At 40.9% G+C, this 22,845-nt stretch overlaps 2 protein-coding genes across 13 annotated transcripts in view; one reads left to right on the top strand and one right to left on the bottom strand.

The window, feature by feature from the left end:
• The window catches only part of HEPACAM (hepatic and glial cell adhesion molecule), a 30,662-nt gene extending 18,343 nt beyond the window's left edge, over positions 1–12,319 (bottom strand). For 2 of the 4 annotated variants that reach the window (XM_060605116.3, XM_060605121.3), the window contains exons 1-3: positions 12,257–12,318; positions 5,722–5,797; positions 4,677–4,812 (exon numbers count right to left, since the gene is read on the bottom strand). In XM_060605116.3, coding sequence (XP_060461099.2) covers positions 4,677–4,791 — 115 coding nt within the window. In that variant the 5' untranslated portion in view covers positions 4,792–4,812; positions 5,722–5,797; positions 12,257–12,318. Of the gene's footprint in view, positions 1–4,676; positions 4,813–5,721; positions 5,798–12,256 lie in introns of all 4 variants that reach the window. The other 2 variants (XM_060605117.3, XM_060605120.3) reach the window with 2 other exon arrangements.
• A 101-nt stretch (positions 12,320–12,420) lies between these two features.
• Positions 12,421–22,845, top strand: part of CCDC15 (coiled-coil domain containing 15) — a 96,473-nt gene continuing 86,048 nt past the window's right edge. For 3 of the 9 annotated variants that reach the window (XM_078432917.2, XM_078432918.2, XM_078432919.2), the window contains exons 1-4: positions 12,421–12,707; positions 13,051–13,237; positions 18,340–18,489; positions 18,904–19,095. In XM_078432917.2, the coding sequence (XP_078289043.2) occupies positions 13,058–13,237; positions 18,340–18,489; positions 18,904–19,095 (522 nt within the window). In that variant the 5' untranslated portion in view covers positions 12,421–12,707; positions 13,051–13,057. The remainder of the gene's footprint in view (positions 12,708–13,050; positions 13,238–18,339; positions 18,490–18,903; positions 19,096–22,845) is intronic. The other 6 variants (XM_060605127.3, XM_060605125.3, XM_060605123.3 and 3 more) reach the window with 3 other exon arrangements.

Genomic DNA, 22,845 nt, shown 5'->3' with positions numbered 1-22,845 from the left:
GAATATTGCATGGATGAGAATTTGAGGGGGGCACCTTAAGCAACTGGATGCAATAGAGGATGGCCGTGAAGGGGGAGCTGGGGCAGAGGAGTGAGTGCACAGAGGGCACCAAATAATGACTGCAAGACAATAGACTAGTTTGTGAGCACAGATAAAGCACCTCTTCGTGAATTCCCAGAAATAACTGGGATTCACTTTTGGGGGGCGGTACTGATAAGAAATTGGGTTACAGAGACATAAGATAACAGTCAAGCCAACTTATTCTCATACATAATGTAACATTTATGCCACCTGTCCTGGCTTACCTAGTTTTCTCCTTCCATATGTTCTATGGGTATGTCTGTCTCATCTTACTACTGATGATAAACTTCATAAGGATATACTGATCATAAATATTACGTCTCTTCAACTCTAAGTCCATTAATACTTGTCAGTCTTCATGCCCCACTCTTAGATCAGAAAATGTTACTGTGGCCATATCCTCATTAGCCTGGGAGCTTCTCCAGTGTGGGGACTATAACTCTTCATTCTTATGAGTCTCCTTGCAGGGCCCAATTCTGAGCTCTGCTTAATGTGGCTGCTCAAACAAATGATGTTGATGGACCGATTGACAGTAATGCCCTTGCTTAGCCAAGACCTGTGCCCCTCTCTCCTCTGAGCACTTCCAATAGATGAATTTCCAGAGGCATTGTCCTCTTCCGAGCAGCATGGCCCAGTCCTCTTGGCTCTGCTACACAGACTTGCTTCTGGCCGCTCCTCATCTGGCCCCTTCTCTGGGGGTCTGGGATCCCAACTCCTCATCCCTGCACCCATGACAGCCCTGGCCTGCTGTACTCACACCTCTGTGCTGAGCACCTGGATAGGGCCCCCAAGGCTCAGAATGGAGCCCCCAGCACGCACACACGCACACACACGCACACCTGCCTACTTAAACTCACAAGTATTCCATCCCCAGGACAGGAAGCAGTTACTTAGTGATTTTGAATAAGTCAGCACCCTACACAGACCTCTATGGGAAATAGGGGGAGAAGGAAATACAATTCCTGGCTGGGGAATTGGGAAGTGTAAATATGAGCTCCACCTTCAAAGAACTGAAGGTCTAGCAGGAATGGCAGAACAGTAGATTTACTCCACAGCAAGAGACATCTGAGATTTACCTTGTCCCACTTCTTCATTTCTTAGATGAGGGAATTGAGAGACAGAGAAGATAAGTAACTTGCCCTGTTATGTAATGATCAACCCAGGACTCCTAATGTTACTTTATAGTAGAGGCAAGAAGAGGTAAAACACACACACACACACACACACACACACATACACACACACACACAAATTGGTATATAAGTACCAATTTTAACAATTCGACCATTAGATTTAAAAATGTCTCCACCCATCTGGCCTGTTTCTTTGTCTCCAGAATCCAGGAAGATTGTGCTGGCACTGATGATACTACTGGAGAGGTTCTGGCTTGATTAATACCATAATACCAGTGGTGGTTTTTATATTTAGCCTTCTCCTCTCTTTCTCTCCATTCACTTCCTGGCATTAATTGAGCCATATCTGTTCTTCCACTAGATTGTAAATAATCTTCAGTAGCAGAATGAAAAAGAATCTATCAACAAATAAATGGAACCAAAACCCCTCTTAGAGAGGGAATTTTCTTTAGCAAGGAAAAGATTTAAATACATCACATGGAGTAGAAGGTACGGTCTTAAGCATAAAAAGTCAAGGAACAAAAAGGTAAACTGCTGTGCTTTAGAAATAAACAGGAATTTGGGGAAGGGATGGGCAGAGAGGAGAGAAGTCAAGGAAAGAAGGGACAGAAGGGACGAGAGAGCCACTTGCTGGGCGGGGGGGGGGGGGGGGTGCTGAAGAAAAAAAAAAAACAGCTCGCACAGCTACACTGTGAAACTCTTCTTCCTTTGACTTCTTCGAAACTTCCAGAAAAGTTCACTACACAAATGCAGAACGTGTGTGCTTCTAGCTGATGGAATATGGCAAAAGGCAGTAAAATAGCCACTCCCTTGATTAGGTTATGTTGTTGAAGACTCAGGCTCAGCAGACCAGACACGGATTGTCCTGCTGGCTTTGAAGTTGTAAACAGTGTGGTGGGCAAAGGCCAGGTGGAAAGGAACTGCCAGTGGCCTCTCAGAGCCGAGGGCGATCCTCTGCCAAAAGGTGGCCAGAAACCTGGGACCTCAGCCCTGCAGTCACAAGGAGCTGAATTCTCCCAACAACCACGGAAGCCCGGAAGCGGACCCCAAGCTTCGGAGAGGAATGCTGGCCAGCCAACCCCTGAACTGAAGTCTGGTGAGACCTCGAGCAGATGCGCCAGTGAAGCCTGCACTCCTGACCCACAGGAACTGTAAGCTAACAAGTATATATTGTTTTAAGCTGCTAAATTTGTTGCTATTTGTTATACAGCATGAAAAACTAATATAGGTGTGTTTGTGAGTGTGTGTGTGTGTGTGTGTGTGTGTGTGTGTGTAAACTACTCCTCATTGTACTCTGTCAGGCATAGTGTATCTATTTGTTCCTTTAATTCTCCTAATATCCCTTTTAGGTAGACATGATAACCCCACTTTGCAAACAAGAAAATCTAAAATTCCAAGAAGTTAGCAACTTGCTGAGGTCCTGTAGCTACTCAGTGGCAGAGCTTGGATTAGAGCTGCAGGCTGGTCACCAATAAAGCTGGGGCTTCTGACCACCTCCCTAACTCAGCAATAGGAATCCACTTCCCCTGTGCTGGAGTCTTCGTCCTGGTCTAATCTTTTACCCCCCAGCACCAACTCTCTGGCTAAGCTCCGGAGCATAAGGTGGCCCTCTCTGTCCACCCCTGACACCCTCTATTATTGCTGAAGCTGTTTTTGATTCTTGGTTCCATAAACCTATATGTGAATGGTGCTGGAGTTGTCCCTGACATAAATTCAACTTGCCAGAACAGAGAGAGAGGGAGGAATCAGGATGCCAACATCAGCCAGAGAATTTGTAGAACTGCAGTGCATTGCCTGGGAAACAAGGAATTTGTGTGAGGCTTTGTATTCAAAGGAGGCAGGGCCTAGCTGCTCTAGCAACCACTGAACAAGAGACAGATTAGCTAGCTCCCTTTGAACAAAACAAGCTTTTTGGGGATCTGGACAGCAAGAAATGTACCACCACCCCCCCACCCCCCACCGGCAAAGGACATTTTGTCTTTCCTTTTCCTATTTAAAGTTCTCCTAGGTAGCCTTACTCCAGGTTACTTCTGAGAAACGTCAAATAGAAAGTGGAGACTGGTTAAAAGGCTCTTTCTGCCCTTTTCAGGGCCTTCGGTTCGAATGTGAGGAGTCCCTCAGAGGAAAAGCCCTCTGCAGACATAGGGTATCTCAAAAAAGTGGGGTGTGTGTTGGGAGAAGTATATGATCTTGGGACAGCAAGGGGTCCTGGGTGAATTTCAGTAAGGCAGAGAGGAGATGCGCCTGTTTCCATGCTGGCAAACGGAAAAACATCAATGTCTTTTATGCTGAGAGTAAATATTTGACTTCTGAATAGAATTCCCGCCCCCTCAGAAACTGGGAGGAACTCAGGCTTGTGTCCCTGGCTGCTGAACGCGCCCTATTCAGCAACTCTCCAGAGGAACAAAGGAGGGAAATTAATTGGCATTAAAGTGTTGTAAAGATCATGCTTTTGCAGACCTATTTAAGATGTAGTGAGGACATTCTAGAGGACATCTCTGGAGTTCTGTTCTTGTAAAGCTTCAGTACTTAAATAAAAACAGGTTGAAAAATCCTGGGGGAGCCACAATCCCCCCCAACTCATGAAAAGCTTCATTGTTTCCCTTCTAGATCCTCAAATGGTGTCTTCCCAACAACCATTGTCCTGCCCCCAGGGAAGAATTTGCTGTCACACTCCCTCTCTCCCTCCCCCACTCTCCCTCCTCCCAGTGGGGGAGGCACAGAAATGCAAATCAGCTAGCCAGCATCTAATAATTCCGTACTGTGTGAAGAGCACTCCATGTTCTAGACGTTAATAGGAGGAGTGGGATGTGGCATAAGAGGAAAGGCGGCGCATTCGAAAGGAAAGGAAGACACAATTTAAGCACAATATAGGTGCTTAAATATAGTTGGGAGAGATACATTTCAATCTGTAAGCAAGTATAATTGCTAATACATTTGCATTGCCTCTTGCAAATTGCCTTTTAAATTATTATTTTATTTAATCTAATATCAACCCTTTGTGGCAGGTATTTTTTTTTCCCTAAAGATCATCATGAAGATCAAGGAGGCTAAGTCGCCTGTTCAAAGTCACATGTTTTGTAAGTTGGCAAGGTCCAGACTCAGCCTGTGCTTCTTGGTCTAGTGTTTATATACACTATACTCCGGGAAGAGGTTGCCCACCGATGTAAAAAGTCAGTAGAATAAAAGAAGGCTCTGACACAAGATGTGAAACAAAGAAGGATAAGGTGAAAGGGCGGGCCTACGCCGGCCGACTCCATCTTGTTCTGTGTCCTTCACCTTGACCACACCTCCTCCCCTTGAGTAACCCCCCCCTCACCTGCCTAACAGGACTCGGACCCTTCCCCAGGACCCTTCCCCAGCCAATCGGCTGAGGCCATAGCCATTACCTCACCAACTGCCCCTAGGCCCCAATAAAACCTTTGTCCTTTTGAAACTCGCTCTCTCTCCCCGGTTTCTCACCGCTGTGTCGGTGCAGGTAGGGGATTGAGCTCGAGCTAGCTCGAATAAAGGCTCTTTTGCTTTTACATCGGACTCGGCTCCCTGGCGGTATTTGGGGATCACGAATTCTGGGCATAACAAAGGCAGACAACAGGACCTAAAAAAACAAAGCCTAATCAGCAAGAGAATGATTGGGTCCCCAATAGTGAGTCCAAGGCCACTAAGATGGATTATGTTACACGAAACAGGGGGAGAAACAAATTTTCTTAAAAGAGGACCCCTTATAGGGAAGGTGACCTTGAAGACAGGCCAAAGTTTTCACCCCTTGTTGCGGTACTTGTAGGGTTCAGCTTTGTCTTATTCAGAGTTCTTTGCCCAAGTTAGCCCTCCAGGATTCTGCATCTGGTTTGCTGTCTTGATTTGTCAAGACTTTTTGGCTGTGATAGTTCAATGTGAACTATTTGAGGCAAAAAGGGAAAAATTTCTTGTACTGTGTAACAAAATCTTGAAGGGAGCTGGAATAATTGGAATTAAGATACTTAAAAGCCATTTTGGTTATTACTCATCCCTTGCTTAGCTCTTGGTATCAGCTTCATTTTCTCAAACCTTCTTATAGTTTTTGATGGTTGCCAGATTCTATAGATTATCAATGCTGTCCAACATAACTTTCTGTGATGATGGAAATGTTCTGTATCTGCATTATGAAGTATAGTAGCTAACAGTCACACATGGCTATTCAGTACTTTACATTGTGGCTAGTGGGACTGAATTGTATGAATTATAAATTTTATAATTATATGAATTATACATTTTATCTAATTTTAAATAGTTTAAAATTAAATAGCCACATGTAGCTAGTGGTTAACATATGGGACTGTGCTTCTTGTCATCCAGAGATATTTTAGATGACGCTAGTTTTAAAAAAATCTTGGTGAAGGACTGTGGTTGGTTTAGCCTGTGTCACATGCACAGCTCTGGATCAATCATTATAACCAGAATAGAATACCACCCCAGCTTGGCCATGTGCCTAACCTCACAGTCAGAGGTGGGGCAGTCTATTACCTACTTCAAAATAGAAGGGAGGCTTGTGCAGACAAATCAAAATCTTCTAAAGGTAGAAGAGATGACTTCTATCTTGATTCCTAAAAAAAAATAAAATAAAAAAAATAAAAAAATAAGCATTTATTGAAAACTTATTACATATCATGTATTTCATATATATTACTGAATTCTCACAGAAAAATCCTGATTGCTCCCATTTTACAAATGAAGAAACAAAGACTCAGATTATGTGATTTGACCACAGACAGTCAATTGCCGAGCTAGAATATAAATCCAAGTTTGTATCCAAAGCTCTGTTCTCTAGACTGCTAATGTGCTGTCCCTAGAAGTTTGGGATGCAGAAAATGTGACTATTAATAGTGAATTATTAACAATCAAAACAGAACACACAAAAATCAATGGCTTGGTTTTTCTCCAAATAGTTACCTTGAGTCCTTTGCTACTTATTCTAGAAAACATATTTAAAATTCTTCTTTTGACATACTTTAAGAACCTGCGACATATTTTTAAAGTATGTTTAATGATTGCAACCTTTATATTTTAGGAGTACATTTTCTAAAACAGTCAAAAGTATGGTGGATAATACAGATAAAAATTTATAGATAGATTAAACTCATTTTGGCCAAATCTGCTTTATGTTAAAGCAGTGTCCTTAGTGAAACTTCTCTGGCTACACAGAACAGATATCCCCGTGAAGTTGCCATCAGAGGAGAGGCATATTGCATGGATCTGGAATAGGAGAGCTCAAACACTGGGGCAGTTTCTGGAATCAATTTTTGTAGGTAACTCTAAATCTTTCTGCTTATCTGCTCTGTTCTCCTCTCTTGACCAACTGACTCCCTCTATTTTGCGTATCTCAGGGCTCTTTATGTTACCAACAGTATAAGACCTAATGCAAATTGGCATTAACAATAAAGAGCTTCATTAGCTCACATATTTACAAAGTCTAGAGGCTATCTAGAGAAAGTCTTGAGAGTTAGCTTAATCCAGAGGCTAGAACGTGTCAACAGGGAATAGGAAGAAGGACTTTAACTGTGGTTAGACCCTATCCTTGAAATATCGCAGGTGTCTTTGATGAAAAAGAAAAGAATAATGATCAGAAGTCTATGGGTTTTAGCACTAGGACTTAGATGGTCTGAGAGCTGCCAGGGCTTTGGTGTCTGAGGCCTAACAACCCTCAGAGGGTGTCAGAGTTGGGTTCTCCAGGAAGTAGACTCTGTGACAGAATTTCCTGTCCAGGATGTTTATCAGGGAGTGTGCTTGAGATGGACACCTGTGGAAAGGAGGATGGACTAGGAGTGGGCAAGGGAGAAGTCAAGCCGTGACACGGGCCAGGCAGCCTCAGCTGACCCCACAGGGAGCTCTGGAGCTGAAATGATGACCCATCAGAGTTGTTCCAACTTAGGCAGAAACCTCTGGGCCTTTATATCCCCATATCGGTCAGTCACTGGATATGGCTGTTCCTCAACGGGAAGGCAGGGCAACAATCTGGAGCCAAAGCAGTCCCTGAAAGAGCTGACAGCTGGAAAAATGACAACATTCCCCAAAGCTGAGCCAGCAAGTCCTTCCTTGAAGCAGGATCTGGGAAGTGCATCCCTGTGTCCATCCTAGAAGAGTATTTGATACCGTGGAGAGACGCTGAGACTGCTATGTTAATTTTTTTAAATCACTCATCAAGAGAAAGGAGAAAAGACTTCTGTATCCATGATAAAATTAGAGAATCTTTTGCAAAGATCAGTATGGCAGATGCTATTGAGACAACTGAGTGATCTGCTACTGGTGCCATTTACAATGAATTGTTGCTACAAAAACCTGGTCTGTATAGGCAAGCAGAAGGACCCTCACAGATTATATACCAGTTAGGAAGGTTATTTGGAGAGGTGGCTAAGGAGGAGGAAGATCAAAGAAGGACAGTCCTATGGTCTACTTTCAGGAAATAGCCCAGAACATTGGTTAGTTCTGGGGAAATCCAACTCAAGTTTGGGCAAGAGAGTGAAAGTGGGCATGATTCAGCTGCCTGGGGTTGAGTTCCCAACATCTAGATCCCATCCAGATCCCATCCAGACCCCATGAGAGTGGAATAGGCAGGTTTCCCATCTCTTTGAGGTAGGCTCTTTGGACTAACTGGTGATCAAGTTTTCTGATTTGTTACCGGTGTGGGTCAGTCAGGCACAAATAGCACAGTGACAAACAAACAGCAAATTGCCTCTTACTGCTCATCAAACAATTGGTTCTGTGTGGAGTGGACTGTTGCCAAGGACCCAGTGACTCAGGGTTTTGTGCAGAGATGGCCAGGGATCCCCCAGCCATATACATCAGAGATAATTCAGCTCTGGTGAGTTCTGGGGTATAGGACCTCAAGACTCTGGTGCCAGAAACACTCATTCTTTTAAGTTTCTGAAGAAAACAGATGTTCCCGAGCAAACAGATCCCTTTGCTGAGAAATGAACTCCAGCCATTGAGAAGATAAACCACGTGAAAAGGTCAGAAAATGGGAGCAGAGCTCAAGATGTGAGCTCCGTGGACATCACAAGAGTACAGATTCATATGAAACCACTGGCACAACTGCTGGTGGGATGCATAGACCTTGAGGTAGAGAGAGAGTTAGAGAGAGCAAGGAGCTACCTAATCACACTCTCCCCAGTGTTGAAGGCTCTGTGTGTGTGTGTGTGTGTGTGTGTGTAGGAATACACATCAATCTCGCTCTGGCCCTCTCAGGGAAATGGCTGTTTTCTTTAAAAAAAATTTTTTTTAAGTTTATTTATTTATTTTGGGAGAGACAGCACAAGTGTGGGAAGGGCAGAGAGGGAGAGAGAATCCCAAGTATGGCCAAATACATGAAACCGTGAAATCGTGACCTGAGCTGAAACCAAGAGTCAGATGCTTAACTGACAGAGCCACCCAGGTGTCCCTAAGATTTTATTTTTAAGTGATCTCTACACCCAGCGTGAGAATTGAACCTACAACCCCAAGATCAAGAGTTGCATGCCCTATTGACTGAACCACCCAGGTGCCCCAAGGGGTGGCTTTTTTCTGTTCCTTGCCCATCTGGGTGGAGGTGGAACAGGTTACCTTCTTGCTACTTGGTTATTTATAAACCATTCTGCCTCCTTTTCCTTAGCTTCGCCCCTCACTTTGAATCTAATGTTGTTAGGCCATACCACTCACTGCTTTCCAAGTTATTCTTGTCTACTAACCTCCGGGTCTTTTCTCAAAATTCCCTGAAGACTGTTGTTCCTGTTTCTCACCAACACTATCCTTGTCATATATTTTGGTGATTTTGATAACCTTGGGAACATTTCAACCAGTGCTTGACTAGAAGCAACTAGAAGTTCTATGACTTCTTCCCCAGTGATCTTGTTTTTTAATCTTCCTCTTGGTTCCACCATAGACTTTGACAGGACCAATCTGCAGTGTCTCCATACTCTCAGTTTCAAGCATCCCCCCTCTTACCTTTTCGGTGCATTCTTTCCAGTATCCTGCTTTAACAAACCTTAGATCTCCACTGGAGCCTTTAATCTCTTGATCCTACTAACTTTACAGTGCCCCTTACATCCCACTTGTCCTCCTGTTCCACATTACCTATTTTAAGTTCCATGGTCAGTCATTTAATTACTTCATTGCACTAATCTTCAACTCTCTTCAACTCCCTAATCTTCATTTCTTGCCTGATAGTAATACTTTGGTAAAACCTCAACCCTGGTTAAAATTAATTTTTCTACTACTGTTGCCTGTAACCATTCAATTGAAGAAAAACAATCAACAATGCTGACTGGTCTCACTTTAAATTCATAATCATGAATCTCACATGGGTCCTCACAGCCATCTAGCAATTGTACAGGTCTCTGATTTTACTTTTCTGGACAACTATTTTGTACTTTATTTTCCTTCTTCAGACCTCCAACATTTCTTCCTCTATACTATTAATCGATGAACTTGCTTCCTATCTGTGTTAGTTATCACTTTCTAATCCAAATTTAGCATATTAAAACAACAAACATTATCTCACACAGTTTCTGGGTGCATAGTCTGGCTCGAGGTCTTTTATGAGATTGCTGTCAAGTTGTTGGCCAAGACAATAGTCTCTGAATATTTGATTGGGGCTGAAGGATCCACTTTCACGATCATTCACAGGGCTGCTGGCAGAAGTACTTTGCCATGTGGGCCTTTTTATAGAGCTGCTTGTGACATAAATGGCCTCCGAGCAAGTGATCTGAGAGAGAGTGGGAACAAGTGAGAGAAAGAGAGAGACATAATACAGCATCTTTACATCCTAATCTCTGATGTGATATATCATTACTTCTGCCATATTCCATTGGTCACCAGACCAACCCTGGTACAGTGTAAAAGGGGACTACAGAGGGTGTGAACACCAGGAGGTGGAGAACATCAGAGGCTATCTTGTAGGCTGACTACAATACTATTTTACAGAGAAAATGGAACAGTTAGAAGAGAACTTCCCCAACTCCCACCACTATCTTACCCAATTACCAGTATATAGTCTGCTTTCCCTGCTATTGTTATAGTGAACTTTTCCTCCTGCTATCTAAGGCCATTCCCTCTTGCCCACTTAAGGACTCAGATGCAAACATTTTCCCATCTCTCTCCTGCATTGTCAGCTTTCTCCTATCTACTGGATAATTCCCAACAACAAAAAAATGTGTGCTGTGATTTTAAAGAATCATCTTGTGATTCTATCTTTCCTTTCAGCTACCCATTTCTCTATGTCCCTTTACAACAAAACCCATTGAAAAGGTTGTCTAAAATTGCTGTCTCCAAATCCTCCTTCCCTTCTCTTTTAAGTCTACTCCATCAGGCTTATACTCTCCAACTACTCCAAAAACACTGCTCTTTTAAAAGTCATCAATCACCACATTGTTAAACCCAATAGTCACTTCTTAGTTATCCAATTTGAGCTATCAGCAGGATTTAACATGATGGTCTGTTCTCTTCAATAAAACATTTCCTCCACTTGGATTTCAAGCTATCACACATTCTTGGTTTTCTTCCTTAGCTTACTAGCTGATCCTTCCCTCTTTCTGCATTCCTCTCCCCTTCTTAGCCTCTTTATTGTTAGGATACTCCACGGCTCAGTCCTTAGATCTCTTTTCTTATCTGTCTATAATTCACTCCCTTGATGATTTCATTTCATCTCCTGGCTTTAAATTTATAAGCTAACAACTCCCAAGTTTATATTTCTAGTCCAGAACTCTCCTATGAACTGCAGATACTTCTACCATACTTCTATCATATCTTAGATGTCAATTAAACACAACTTAAACTGAACTCCTGATCTTTCTCCCAAACCTACTCCTTCCACCATTTTCCCCAGCTGAGTAAAATGGCAACTCCATCCTGTCAATTGCTCAGGATGAAATCACTAGAATTTTTCTTGACTCTTCTCTCTCTCTCACACACACTCCATATCCCAACTTTCAACAGGTCCTGAAAGTTCTGCCTCCCAAGTATATTCAGAATCCAACTACTTCTCACCATCTTTACCACTACTTCCCTGATCCAAGACATCATAATCTCCTATTGGGATTACTGGAATAGCCTCTTAATTGGCCTACTGCTTATACTTCTGCCACACTCAGTCTATTCTCAATATGGTGCCCACAGTGATTTAAAGAAAAAACAATTGAGTCACATTATGGCATTCCTTTGCTCAAACCCTCCAGTGGTTCCCCATCTCAATGCCTTTCCATGGCTTACAATGCTTTATATAATTGCCCACCCCCTAACTTTTGACTTGCTATATCAACACTCTCCCCATCTCACTCTGTACCAGTCACGCTAGCCTCCTTGCTGTTTCACAGCCAGACAGATACCCACTTTGGAGTGATTGTACTTGCTGTTCCCTCTACCTGGAACACTTAACTCTCCTTTGAAGATCACAGTAGCTTGTTCCATTATCTCATGGAGGTTTGCATTGGAGCCTTTGCTCAAAAGTACCTCAGTGAAGGCATACTATCTAAAATTTCACTTCCCCTCCAGTACACTGTTCATCTTCTTTCTCTGCTCTTCGTCTCCAGTATTCATCAGCCTCAGGCACATTTACTTACTCATGTGTTTATTCGGTTACTTCTCATCATATTACAAATTCCACGAACAAGGGATATTTGTTTTCTTCACTGCTATATATTTCCAGTGCCCAGAACAGTACTGATATACAAAAAGCTTTCAATGATATGTTAAATGAACGAATGAATGGGTACTTCACGTAATGAAGTGCCCCAGAATTATAGTAGAGCTTGGAGCAGAGAGGGTGACGAGGCTGCGCTGTTCAAATATAAGAATATGTATGTATTAAATAGCCTTATAAACGTAATGATGTGTACACAGGATGGGTATGATTTACTGTTAGTTTAGTTTGTTCCTGTTGGAAAGCTCTGTCAGACCCAGTTTTTTCCATTCTTTTCCCCTGCTTCCCTCTATTGGGACCCCTGGCCCTCTGAGTCAGCGCTCTTCAGTTCAATGTAACCTTTTCCCGCAGGTTTTGTGCTGGTCTCCATCTCTGCACCAGGGGCCTTACACACCTTAACTGTCGCATCACTCAGCAGCTCCGCGAAACCACTCGTCCCCGCCCCGCTCCTCGCGCCTTCACAAACCCCGCCCCCTGAATGAGACATGAAGCGGAAGTGACGTTGCGGCGGAGCTCGAAGTCCCGCCCCTTACGCTTTCCCATCCCCGGGGAGGGAATGCAAGACCGGAAGGGGCCGATACATGGCCACCGAAGGGCGGGGCCGGACTGGGCGGGGCCCGGCGGCCCTCCCGAAAGTGGCGGTTTGCTGGAGGCGGTTACCTAGGAATCCCGAGTAGTTTGAATGTGTGGCGACCTGTGCACCGGTGCTTGGTCGGTGCTATCTCAGCAGGAGTGGGACCCCCGAGGCCTAAGAAACAGGCTTTTATCTGGCTCGGGACTCCCCGGCATTCATCGCTTCCCTCCATAACCGGATAGCAGTTCTTTGGACTCAGCCTCAGACCCAGGTTCCCACCCGACCCTACCAGCCGCCTTCCTCTCTGGCTGCTACGGTCGTTCCTCCCTTTCCTCGCGGTGCCACCAGTGGGCACAGTCTTCGTTCCCTCAGTAGATCCCTTTTCTCTCCCCTCTCATCCCCATTCCTTGCACAAGGCAGTCTTTAAAACTTAACGCTTTTCATTTGTTCCCATTTCCTTCTCCAGAATTCTTGTTCTTCGACTGTCTGTCAGGCTACTTACTGCCTCCTCCCAGGTTTCTCTCCTTTCCAGGAGCCTGTGGCTGATGGATTAGGAGATTGAGCTTTTAACGCAGTCGCTTGAAGATTTTAAGCTTCTCCTTTTTCCTATCCAGGGGTCACATGCCAGGAAGGATGGCCCCCCTCAAGAAGCCTCGAAATGCCGCAAGGTTGCCCCTGGCTTTAAACCCCCTGAAGAGCAAGGACGTGTTGGCAGTGCTGGCCGAAAGGAACCAGGCTATAGTGCCAGTTGGGGCCTGGGTGGAACCTGCCTTGCCAGATAGTTCGGAAGTCCCAGCATATGTGAGTGTCAGTTTGATGCAGATGTGGTGGGGTTCCTCCCCTGTTTTTGTTCGTTTGTTTGTTTCTTTCTGTTTTTTTGTTTTTTGTTTTTTCTTCTTCATATTAGCCTTCTCTAATCCCTGGTGCTTAGATAAAGATGAACTGTCTGGGGGATGTCCTTTTATAAATAGTTATGTTCTTGCCTTAGGATTGTAGAACAAACATGTATTTGCCAAAACTGTATTTCACAAACTCTTGATTGCTTGCTGTGCACAAGACATACGCACCGTCTGTATCTTCTGGACACCTTGCAGCTAGTAGGGATGACAGTTGCCGCACTTAATTTAACATGAATTGATTGTTTAGAGTTATGGTAAGTGTGTGATAGAGATTCTGTAAGATTCAGATACAGTAAGAGAATAAGGAAAGAAGAGATTAATTCTGACTGAGATCCTGAGGAAGTTTTAACTATAAACTCCAGGAAGACGCGGACCTTTATATTTTGTTCATTCCTGTCCTGTCATGTAGTAAGTCTTAAGGACATATTTGTGGAATGAATGAGTGTGGAAATATAGCCTATGTTAGTCCTTAAGAAATGAAAATGCTGTAAGTATGGATCGTAGGGAAGCGCATTTCAGGTGAAGGGAAACTTTTGCAAAGTTTACATGTGCGCCTGTTTCCATAATAACTCTCATATGTACTAATTAGCGCAGGAGGACAATTTTGTAAGAAGGTTTTTGATAGTCTTTCACCAAACTGTGCCCCTTAGCTATTTGTTGGAATTTTATTGTGGCACTTACCACATTATATTTATAGTAAGTTGCATGCATGTCTACTTTTCCTGATGGAGTGTGAGCTTCCAGAGCACAAGGGAAAAAAAAAAAATCTCATTTTTTACCATCCCCAACTTTGTCTTAGTGCCTGATAAATATAAGCACTTGGTAAGTATTTATGGAATGCACAAATTGTGTGAGGGTATTCTGCACATATAGACAAAATGCTGAACATGAGACGAAAAATATGAGTGGTCCTTGATCTCAGAGAAGAAATGAGACATGTTTAAAGTAAATCTTAAATAACAAAGCAATTTAATATATTCATTTTATTTTTTTATATGTATGTTCATATATATTCATTTATTCCTCTTCTGCCTATTTCCAGAAAGGATTTGAAGTGTCTAAGTAGTATATGATTAAGTGCTATGATACTTAAGGAAGAAAGGTAGGACTTTGGGTTGATGTGATACAGGCAAGCTTAATGAAGAAATTAGGTAATCAAAGAAGGAGGAAGATTCTCCAATTAAGGAGAATGGGGAGAGTAGGAAGTGAGGGAGGTATATTCAGGATTCTAAGGGTAGATTAGATTGATTGGAGAGGATGTGTAGTGGGATTGTGGAAAATAGGAGCTGTTGGGAACCACAGCTGTAGGGAAATCTTGGATAAGGGATTGACTTCATGCATTGTGTAATATTTACAGACAAATATGGTAAAACAATGTTTTGACTAGGTTAATTGCTTCAAAAATTTTTTGAGGTGAGATATAGATTGGCTTCTGGGGGACGAATTAGGATATAATTGTAACAATTTAGCCATGAAGTATGGCATCAGGACTTGTTTCATGATAAGGAATAGAAAGGGAAAGCTTTAAAAAAGGGTGGTTGAAGTAGGAATGAAAAGGGATAAGTGTAAGAAACACCCCAGAAGAGTTAAGAAGGTTTGGTACAAAGGTATTTTGGTATTTAAGTTATTGACACCTCGTTTTCATTGCTCAAATTATGGCATCTTTGTTTCTTTTTAATCTTTATTTATTTTTAAGAGAGTGAGAGAGACAGAGTGAGAGCAGGGGAGGAACAGAGAGAGAGGGAGACACAGAATCCGAGGCAGGCTCCAGGCTCTGACCTGTCAGCACGGAGCCTGACTCGGGGCTGGAACCCACGAACCGTGAGATCATGACCTGAGCTGAAGTCGGACACTTGACCGCCTGAGCCACCCAGGTGCCCCTGGCATCTTTGTAATGTAGCATCAAAATGCCTAAAAACCACCAGAATTTTCTTTTTCTATGTTAAAAAGAATTTAGTCTCATGTTCCCAAACTTTAACTCAAAATATTAGTCTTGGAAAATATATGTCTCCTTTCCCTCACTTACAAAATTTTGATCAGTACCAGTCAACGGCAATTTGATCAAGCATTTCCTAGAACTCTACCAATTTAGTGTGTATAGTCTGGGGAATCCACTCTTATTGACAGATGCAGCTTCTGTCAGCTCAGAATAAATGCTGAATAGTTACTTTTAAAGTGTGGTAGACCTAATACATGCTTATTTTAAAGGGAAACTCTTAATCATTTTTGTTTCAAAGTTTCAAGGAGCCATTGAGATTCCTAAGAATACCATAGCTTCAGACCTCCCCTTCCACTAATTAAATTAGCATCAAAGGACACTGGTATTCTATCAGCATATATGGCTGTCGCATTATTTTATAATTTATCTGATTATCTGTTGTTGTATAGCAAACTGCCCTAGATGTTAGTGGCATAAAGCAAATTATACCGTGTGTCAGGATTTAGAACAGGGCACAGTGAGGATGGCTCGTCTACAACACGATGTCTGAAGCCTCTCGGTTGAGACTGCTGAAATAGCTGGAGATGTCTGGGACAACTCTACTGGATTCTGGCTATTGGTTGGATTTCTTGTTTCCTCTTCATCTGGCCATCTACTGGGCTGTGATGTCCAGGGTGGCTTTCTCACTCACATGTCTGGCACTGGGCTAGGATGACTAGAATGGCTGCGGGCTTGCTTGGTTGCTTTCTCTTTCCGCATGGTTTCTCTATCTGGCTAGTTTGGGCTTCCTTTCAGCATGGTGGTCTCAGGGTAGAACTCTTATATGGTGGCTCGTTTCCCCTAGGGCGAGCACTCCAAGAGCTGTAGGTGGAAGTTGCTTTAAGACCTTGCTTGAGAAGTCATGGAGCCAATGCTTCTGCCTCATTCTGTTGGATATATACAGAGCCAGACTACAATCAGTATGGGAGATTATTACACAAGAGCGTTGATACTGGGAGGCTTGATTCACTGTGGGGAGAAGGGGAGATCATCTTTGGAGACTACTGTGAATACTAAACATAAGTTTCATCATACGTGAATTATCCAAAAATGTTCTTTGTTTGTTGCGAGAAACACTTCTTTCTATATTGTCCCCTTGGATAGTCCTTAGGGTACAAAAAGTCTATGTCTATGAGGAATTAGTTGTACAATTGAAACAATATCTATTTTTGCTTAAGCCAGTATTTCTCAAATTTATTTGACTCTGGGAATCTCTTAATGTCCCAGAATCTGAGACAATGTTCTTGGGTTCTGATTGCCTTATGAAAATGGTGTTTGCTGAGCAAAATATATTTCTAAAATATGGTATACTCTTACCTTTGGTTTACAGTTGAGATTCACAATTTGGAATCAGTCATACACTAATAAGATGTTCAATAATCTCAGCATGGGGGTAAAAGGGGGCAGACAGACAATGGACATAAAAGAGGCAGGATGGCTTTAATTTTCTGGAGCCTGAGTTAATTTTGGTCAGTTGTTCAGTCTTTACTACATATATCTCTCCTTTGGAATTATTTTACCCAATTGTTCTTTGATATTTGTTTTGTACACTCTATTCCTATGGTATATACTTGTGTAGAATATGGGATAGACTTCTTGGAAAATGTAATTTTTATTGGAATTTAAATTCTTTTCATTTTGAGAGTTAATGATTGCCTTATGAAATATTTGAGGCACTTTTCTGAATTAGAATTTGGAATCACTGTGTTAGAAGAAGGGCTGGATAGGAGTATGATTTTATTTATTTGAAGATCCCTTATGAAAGAGAGACATAGTCAAGAGACAAGCAGTAACAGTATAGGGCATAAGTATTGGAGTCAGAGAGACTTGTAGCTCTGCTGCTTGCCAGCTGTAGGATCTTGGGCTAAAGATGAATCTTTCTGAGCCCCAATTTCCTCATCTTTAATATAAAGAATAAGAATACCTTCTATTGGAGGTAGTTTTAGGGATTTAGTGATATAATGTGGTTAAAGTGCTTGTCTTGTAATAGATCTTTAATAATAATAACTGCTTGGGGCACCTGGGTGGCTCATTGGTTGAGCATTTGACTCTTGGTTTCAGTTCAAGTCATGATCCCAGGGTTGTGGGTTCAAGCCCCGAGTTGGGTTCTGTGCTGAGCATTGAGCCTGCTTAAGATTCTCTCTCTCCCTCTCCTCCTTTTTCCTGCTTGTGCTCTCTCTCTCTCTCTCTCTCTCTCTAAAAAAAAAGTAACTGCTTTTAATTATGCCTGTGGTTGTTATTCAAAGCATTCAGAGGAAGTGAATACTGATTAGGGACTCAAATGGGATAAAATGTTCTAGATCGTTTAGAATGTGTTTTAGAATTGAGCATTACACAAATATTGAGTGCCTTTATATTCAAGGCTCTGTGTCATATACTGTAGGAGAAACAAAAGAGGATAAATACATTTCCTGCCCTCACAGTGTACCTAATCTAATGGGGGAGTTGAGAAGTATTACACTCAATGTTAATAAGAATGAGAGGTACTATAGCATAGGAAGCTCAGAGGAAGAACCAATTATGGAAGGTGGTTGGTTATTAGATGGTCTTAAAGAATGAGTACCACCTTTACTTTACTAGATGGAGATGACAGGAAGGTTAAAAATGGAGCATAAATCTGAGTGTGAAGGCATTTTATAATAGGACATGTTTGGTGAGCGGTGAGCAATTTGGTGTATCTGGACTGTTTTATTCATTTTAGAAAATGTGTAACAAGATAGGTTTGAATTGGTTCATTAAGAATTAATGAAGGCAACTTTAGTTGTCAATTCAATGAAAAATTAAGATTTGATTTGAGTACAAAAATTCCAATTTTTAGTTTTTGATTTGGTTTGAGTTCTTGGTACTCAGTAGCTATGTCTAGATTATCAGCTTCTGAACTCCTGTGATTTCCTTACTATACTGGGAATTTTGGATTATAGAACTGAATTATTTTGTTGGGATTGTACCTTGACAGCTTTGTGCTTAAAACAGTCCTAACAGGCAAAACTGCTGACATTTAAGTTTATTTTCTTTCATCTTTCAAGACTTCAGCATATATGATTGAAGAAGAACTAAAGGAACAACTAAGAAAAAAACAAGAAGCTCTGAAGCATTTTCAGAGACAAGTCAAACGCCGAGTAAATCAACAAATCAGGTTGCGAAAAAAGCATCAGCTTCAGAGATCTTATGAAGCAGTAAGTTCAAAAGAGAAACCATATTTTATTCTTATGTTGTTCTGACTCATTTTTTTGTTTTCACCAAATAATCAAAAACAATGTCAGAATTTTGGATTTGGGTTTGAATTTTGGCTTTGCTGCTTGCTAGCTATGTCACCTTGGGCCTATTACTTCTCTGGACTGTAGTTTCTTTATCTATAAAATGAGGCTATGATATTTGTCTCACAGTGTTGTTAGGAGAATTGGATAGGTAAATTATTAGCACATTAGGGATGCCTGGTAAATATTAGTTTCATTGCTTGCTAAAGCTTTCCTCTTTCTATCCTTTACCCTGATTTAAAGTCTTTTGGGCCACTTATAGGCATTATTTGATTGTACTGGCCCGGAGTAGAATCTCACTAGAAGAATCTCACTCTTTCTTCCTTTGTGTAGGCAGAAAAAGAAGGCTCTATAGCCATGCAGTCTTCAGATCCAGCACATTTAACTCCTAAAAGAACAAGTGTTTTTCCAAAGAACTTGAATGCTGCAATTGGAAGTGCTAGGTTACCTCCTTCCCAGGTGCTGGGGGATGGACTAGAAGATAGAGAGAATCAGAATGAATTACTCCAACAACAAGCCCAGGCTGTAAGTACATACTCATTTTATGCCTGATTTTCTTTAGATACATGCCATATCTATAATATGAAGTAGAGATTAGGAGGTATCCTACTCAACTTCACTTTTAATTACCTTCTTTTTTTTACTTTTGTAAAGTGGGGAATAGTGGAATGATGTTTATTTTTTATACATATTCTAAATTTATTTATTTTTGGTAAGACAATTTAGAATCATCTAAAGGAAGCTGCCAAACTTTAGAGTTAAAAACTTATGAGAAACAGCTTTAAGTTAAAGAACATAGATTTTTTTCCCAATTGTACTGGAATTGTGTTATGGGTAAGTTATTGTTTATGGTATCTGGACAGAACTGATTCCTAACGTCTATTGCAAAAAGGTACAGTACATATACAGGGCACTTCATTCATTATTTTTGTCTCTTTTTCCTCATTTCTGTCCTTTAGTCTGATAATCACGATAAATAGATCTATAGGTCAAGTAATAACATAGTAAACTCTTGACATAGAATTAAAAAAAAATGTAACATATCCTAAGTAATTGATTATCTGTTATTTAAAAATTAATCACCATGAGTAGGTTCATCCGCTGAAATCACTTGAGACTGTGCACTCAACTCTCCTTAGTGTACCTGAGCCTTTTGTCCACTCGATACCATATTCTTCAACTCTGCTGTAGGAATTATACTTCATCTTATTTAAAATGTATTTCTAGGGATAGTGAGAGGAGAGCAAAAGTGTAGAAAATGATGATTATGCAAAAATAAAAATTTCGTAACTACTGACGTGCTTGGTCATAAGTATGAAGGGATTGTATAGTTGTTAGTATAATTAGGGAAAGCTTTATAAGCATATATTATATTGAAATACTTAAAAAATTTTTTTTCTTTGCCCAAACTATGACTTTTTCTTGCCATTGCTTGGTTTGTAGTAATCATTTTAAAAATCATTTTTGTTTCCTTTTTTAAGGTTATGAACAATCTGTTGAGCAAATATTTATTGAATCAGGCACTTCATAAAGTATAAGGGATAGAACATTGATGAAAACAGACACGGTTGTTGCCTTCGTGGTGCTTGTGGCTATAATCCCACCGTAGTGAGGATTTTACTTCATCTGTATAGTATATAAGTAGAACACATCAGTTCACAGATATTTGAATATACTGTGTTTCTTAAACATTGAACGAATGAAATGTGAAATGGGACCCTTTATGGGGGTTTACATTTCCAAGTAGAGATGTAAAGCTGGTAGACCCCAATCTATTAGATAATAATATAGAGATATTTGCTATATTTGATGATAAAGTTGCACTAGGGAATTTCAAAAATTTTTCAGTTCCAAGGAAATATTTCCTGGAAGAGGTGGAATTGAGTTGTATATTTTGAATTGGTAAGGTGAATTGAATTGGTGAATTGAAGAGAATTTTGAGATAGGAGGAACAGTTAAGAGTGTAGAATGTATAATGAGCTTGGTATATTTGGGAATAAGTGATGGAACCTTTCTGATTGATAGTTTATAGAGGAGGATGACAGAAAATTGAGGTTACATAGGACGAAATCAGGTTATGAAAAGCCTGAAATGTTACAAAACTAAAAAAAAATTTATACCGTTTTTTTCTTAAAAGATGAACTACTAAAGAATGTTCAGTGACCTAAACTACTTTAAGCCTATAAACTTTTGCCCAAATAGCATCTTGACATTAGATGCTTTTTTAATCTTACTGTTTCTGTTGCAGTTTTTTTTTAAATTTTTTTAAAATTTTTTTAACGTTTATTTATTTTTGAGACAGAGAGAGACAGAGCATGAACAGGGGAGGGGCAGAGAGAGAGGGAGACACAGAATCTGAAACAGGCTCCAGGCTCTGAGCTGTCAGCACAGAGCCACCAGGCACCCCTTTTTAAAATTTTTTAAAAGTTATTTCTGAGAGAGTGAGAGAGAGAGAATGAGAATGTGCGAATGCATGGGAGAGGCAGAGAGAAAGAGAGAATTCCAAGCAGGCTCAGCAGAGAGCCCAACGCAGAGCTTGAACTCAAGACATGAGATCATGATCTGAGAGGAACCAAGAATTTGACACTGAGCCACCCAGCCACTCCTCTGTTGCAGTTTTTATCCACTAGATGTCACTAAGAACTAGACAGTGAGGCATTGTTCAAGCACTAACTCCCTTGATTTATCTAGAAGTGGTTGAGTAAATGGTGAATATAATTCACTTTCTGAATATTGGTGGACTTTTCAGTTTTCGTGTGCCACGGAGTGATAGAACCATAGAATCCTGGAGCTGGAGGGTTTTAAAAGTTCATCTGACATATTGAAATACTTAAGGATGAAATGATTTGATATCTGGGGTATACTTCAAAGTAATATAAGGGTGAAGTGAAGTAAGGCATTATAGATAAAATAAGATGGGCCAGGAATTGATAATGTTAAAACTGTTTGGGTGTGTATGTGGGATTCATTATAGCTTCTGTCTACTATATGTTTGACATTTCCAATATGTTTGAATTTATTTACATTTTTTAAAATCTTTTTTAAAAAGTTGATCTTTTTTGTTGTTGTTGTTGAGAGAGAGGCAGAGAGAGAAAGAGGGATACAGAGAATACCAAGCAGGCTCTGTGCTATCAGCACAGAGTTTGTGGGGCTCAAACTCATGAACTGTGAGATCATGACCTGAGCTGAAATCAAGGGTCGGATGCTCAACCAACTGAGCCACCCAAGCGCCCCTGAATTTATTTACATTTTTAATTAAATGTTAGAAAAGAGAAGACATTATCTAGTCTAACCTTTCTTTCTCTAAAGAATTCTTTTTATATTGTCTCTAGTTTCTGCTAGAACACTGCCACTGTTGAGCAACTGACCACTTTTTAGGCTATTCATTTTTAGAAGTCTTGAAATTATTACAAGTATTTTATCAATATACTAAGTCAAAATGTTCCTATAATTTTTACCCATTGGGCCTAGTTTTGCACTCTCAAGTAATAGAAAATAAAATACCATGGTCATCTCTAAGACACTTCAGGTATTTGATTATATTTGATTATAGCTATCATTTCTGTCTCTTTTTTTCTTTTTTGGGGGGAGAGAGAGAGTGCGCGCGCGCACATGTGTGTCACATGGGGGAAGGGGAGAAGGAGAGGGAGAGAGAGAATCTTAAGCAGGCTCAATGACCAGCGTGGAGCCCAACACAGGGCTTGATCTCATGACTGTGAGATTGTGACCTGAGCCAAAATCAAGAGTCAGATGCTTAACCAACTGAGCCTCCCAGGCGCCCCCCATTTTTCTCTTTTGATTCTTACATTCCTAATGCTTTCAGTCATTATAATCTTGGTTGATTTCTTCTGGATGCTATTTAGTTTTTCAAATATGCTCTTTTCAAATATGGCCTTCAAAACTGGATGTAGCCCTGTACCCCAACATGTGATTTTGCTAGGACCTCTCTTATTCTGTACCCCCACCCCAGCCTTCACTTATAATACTTGGTATTACCTACTTGTTCTGAAATAGATAAGATTGGGTACCTAAAGTTAGCCACTATAATCATAAAACTGGAAGAAATTTCAAGTGTTCCCATAAAATAGAACTAGCCTAGCCCCCTGCTTTTGTTCAGACTGATATTTATCTCTAGGGATTGAGTTTCTATTGTGTCCCTTGATAACTTCATTTTGGTTGGGAATCAATGAACAGCTGATCATTGTTTCATTCTCACCATGTAATAATTTTTTTTAAATACACTATTAAGTTTACCACTATTTTCTAGCATGGGAT

The sequence above is a fragment of the Panthera onca genome, chromosome D1 (genome assembly GCF_046562875.1).
Source record: "Panthera onca isolate mPanOnc1 chromosome D1, mPanOnc1 haplotype 2, whole genome shotgun sequence".
In the NCBI taxonomy this organism is placed as follows: Eukaryota; Metazoa; Chordata; class Mammalia; order Carnivora; family Felidae; genus Panthera; species Panthera onca.
This window is presented reverse-complemented; position numbering and strand designations above follow the sequence as displayed.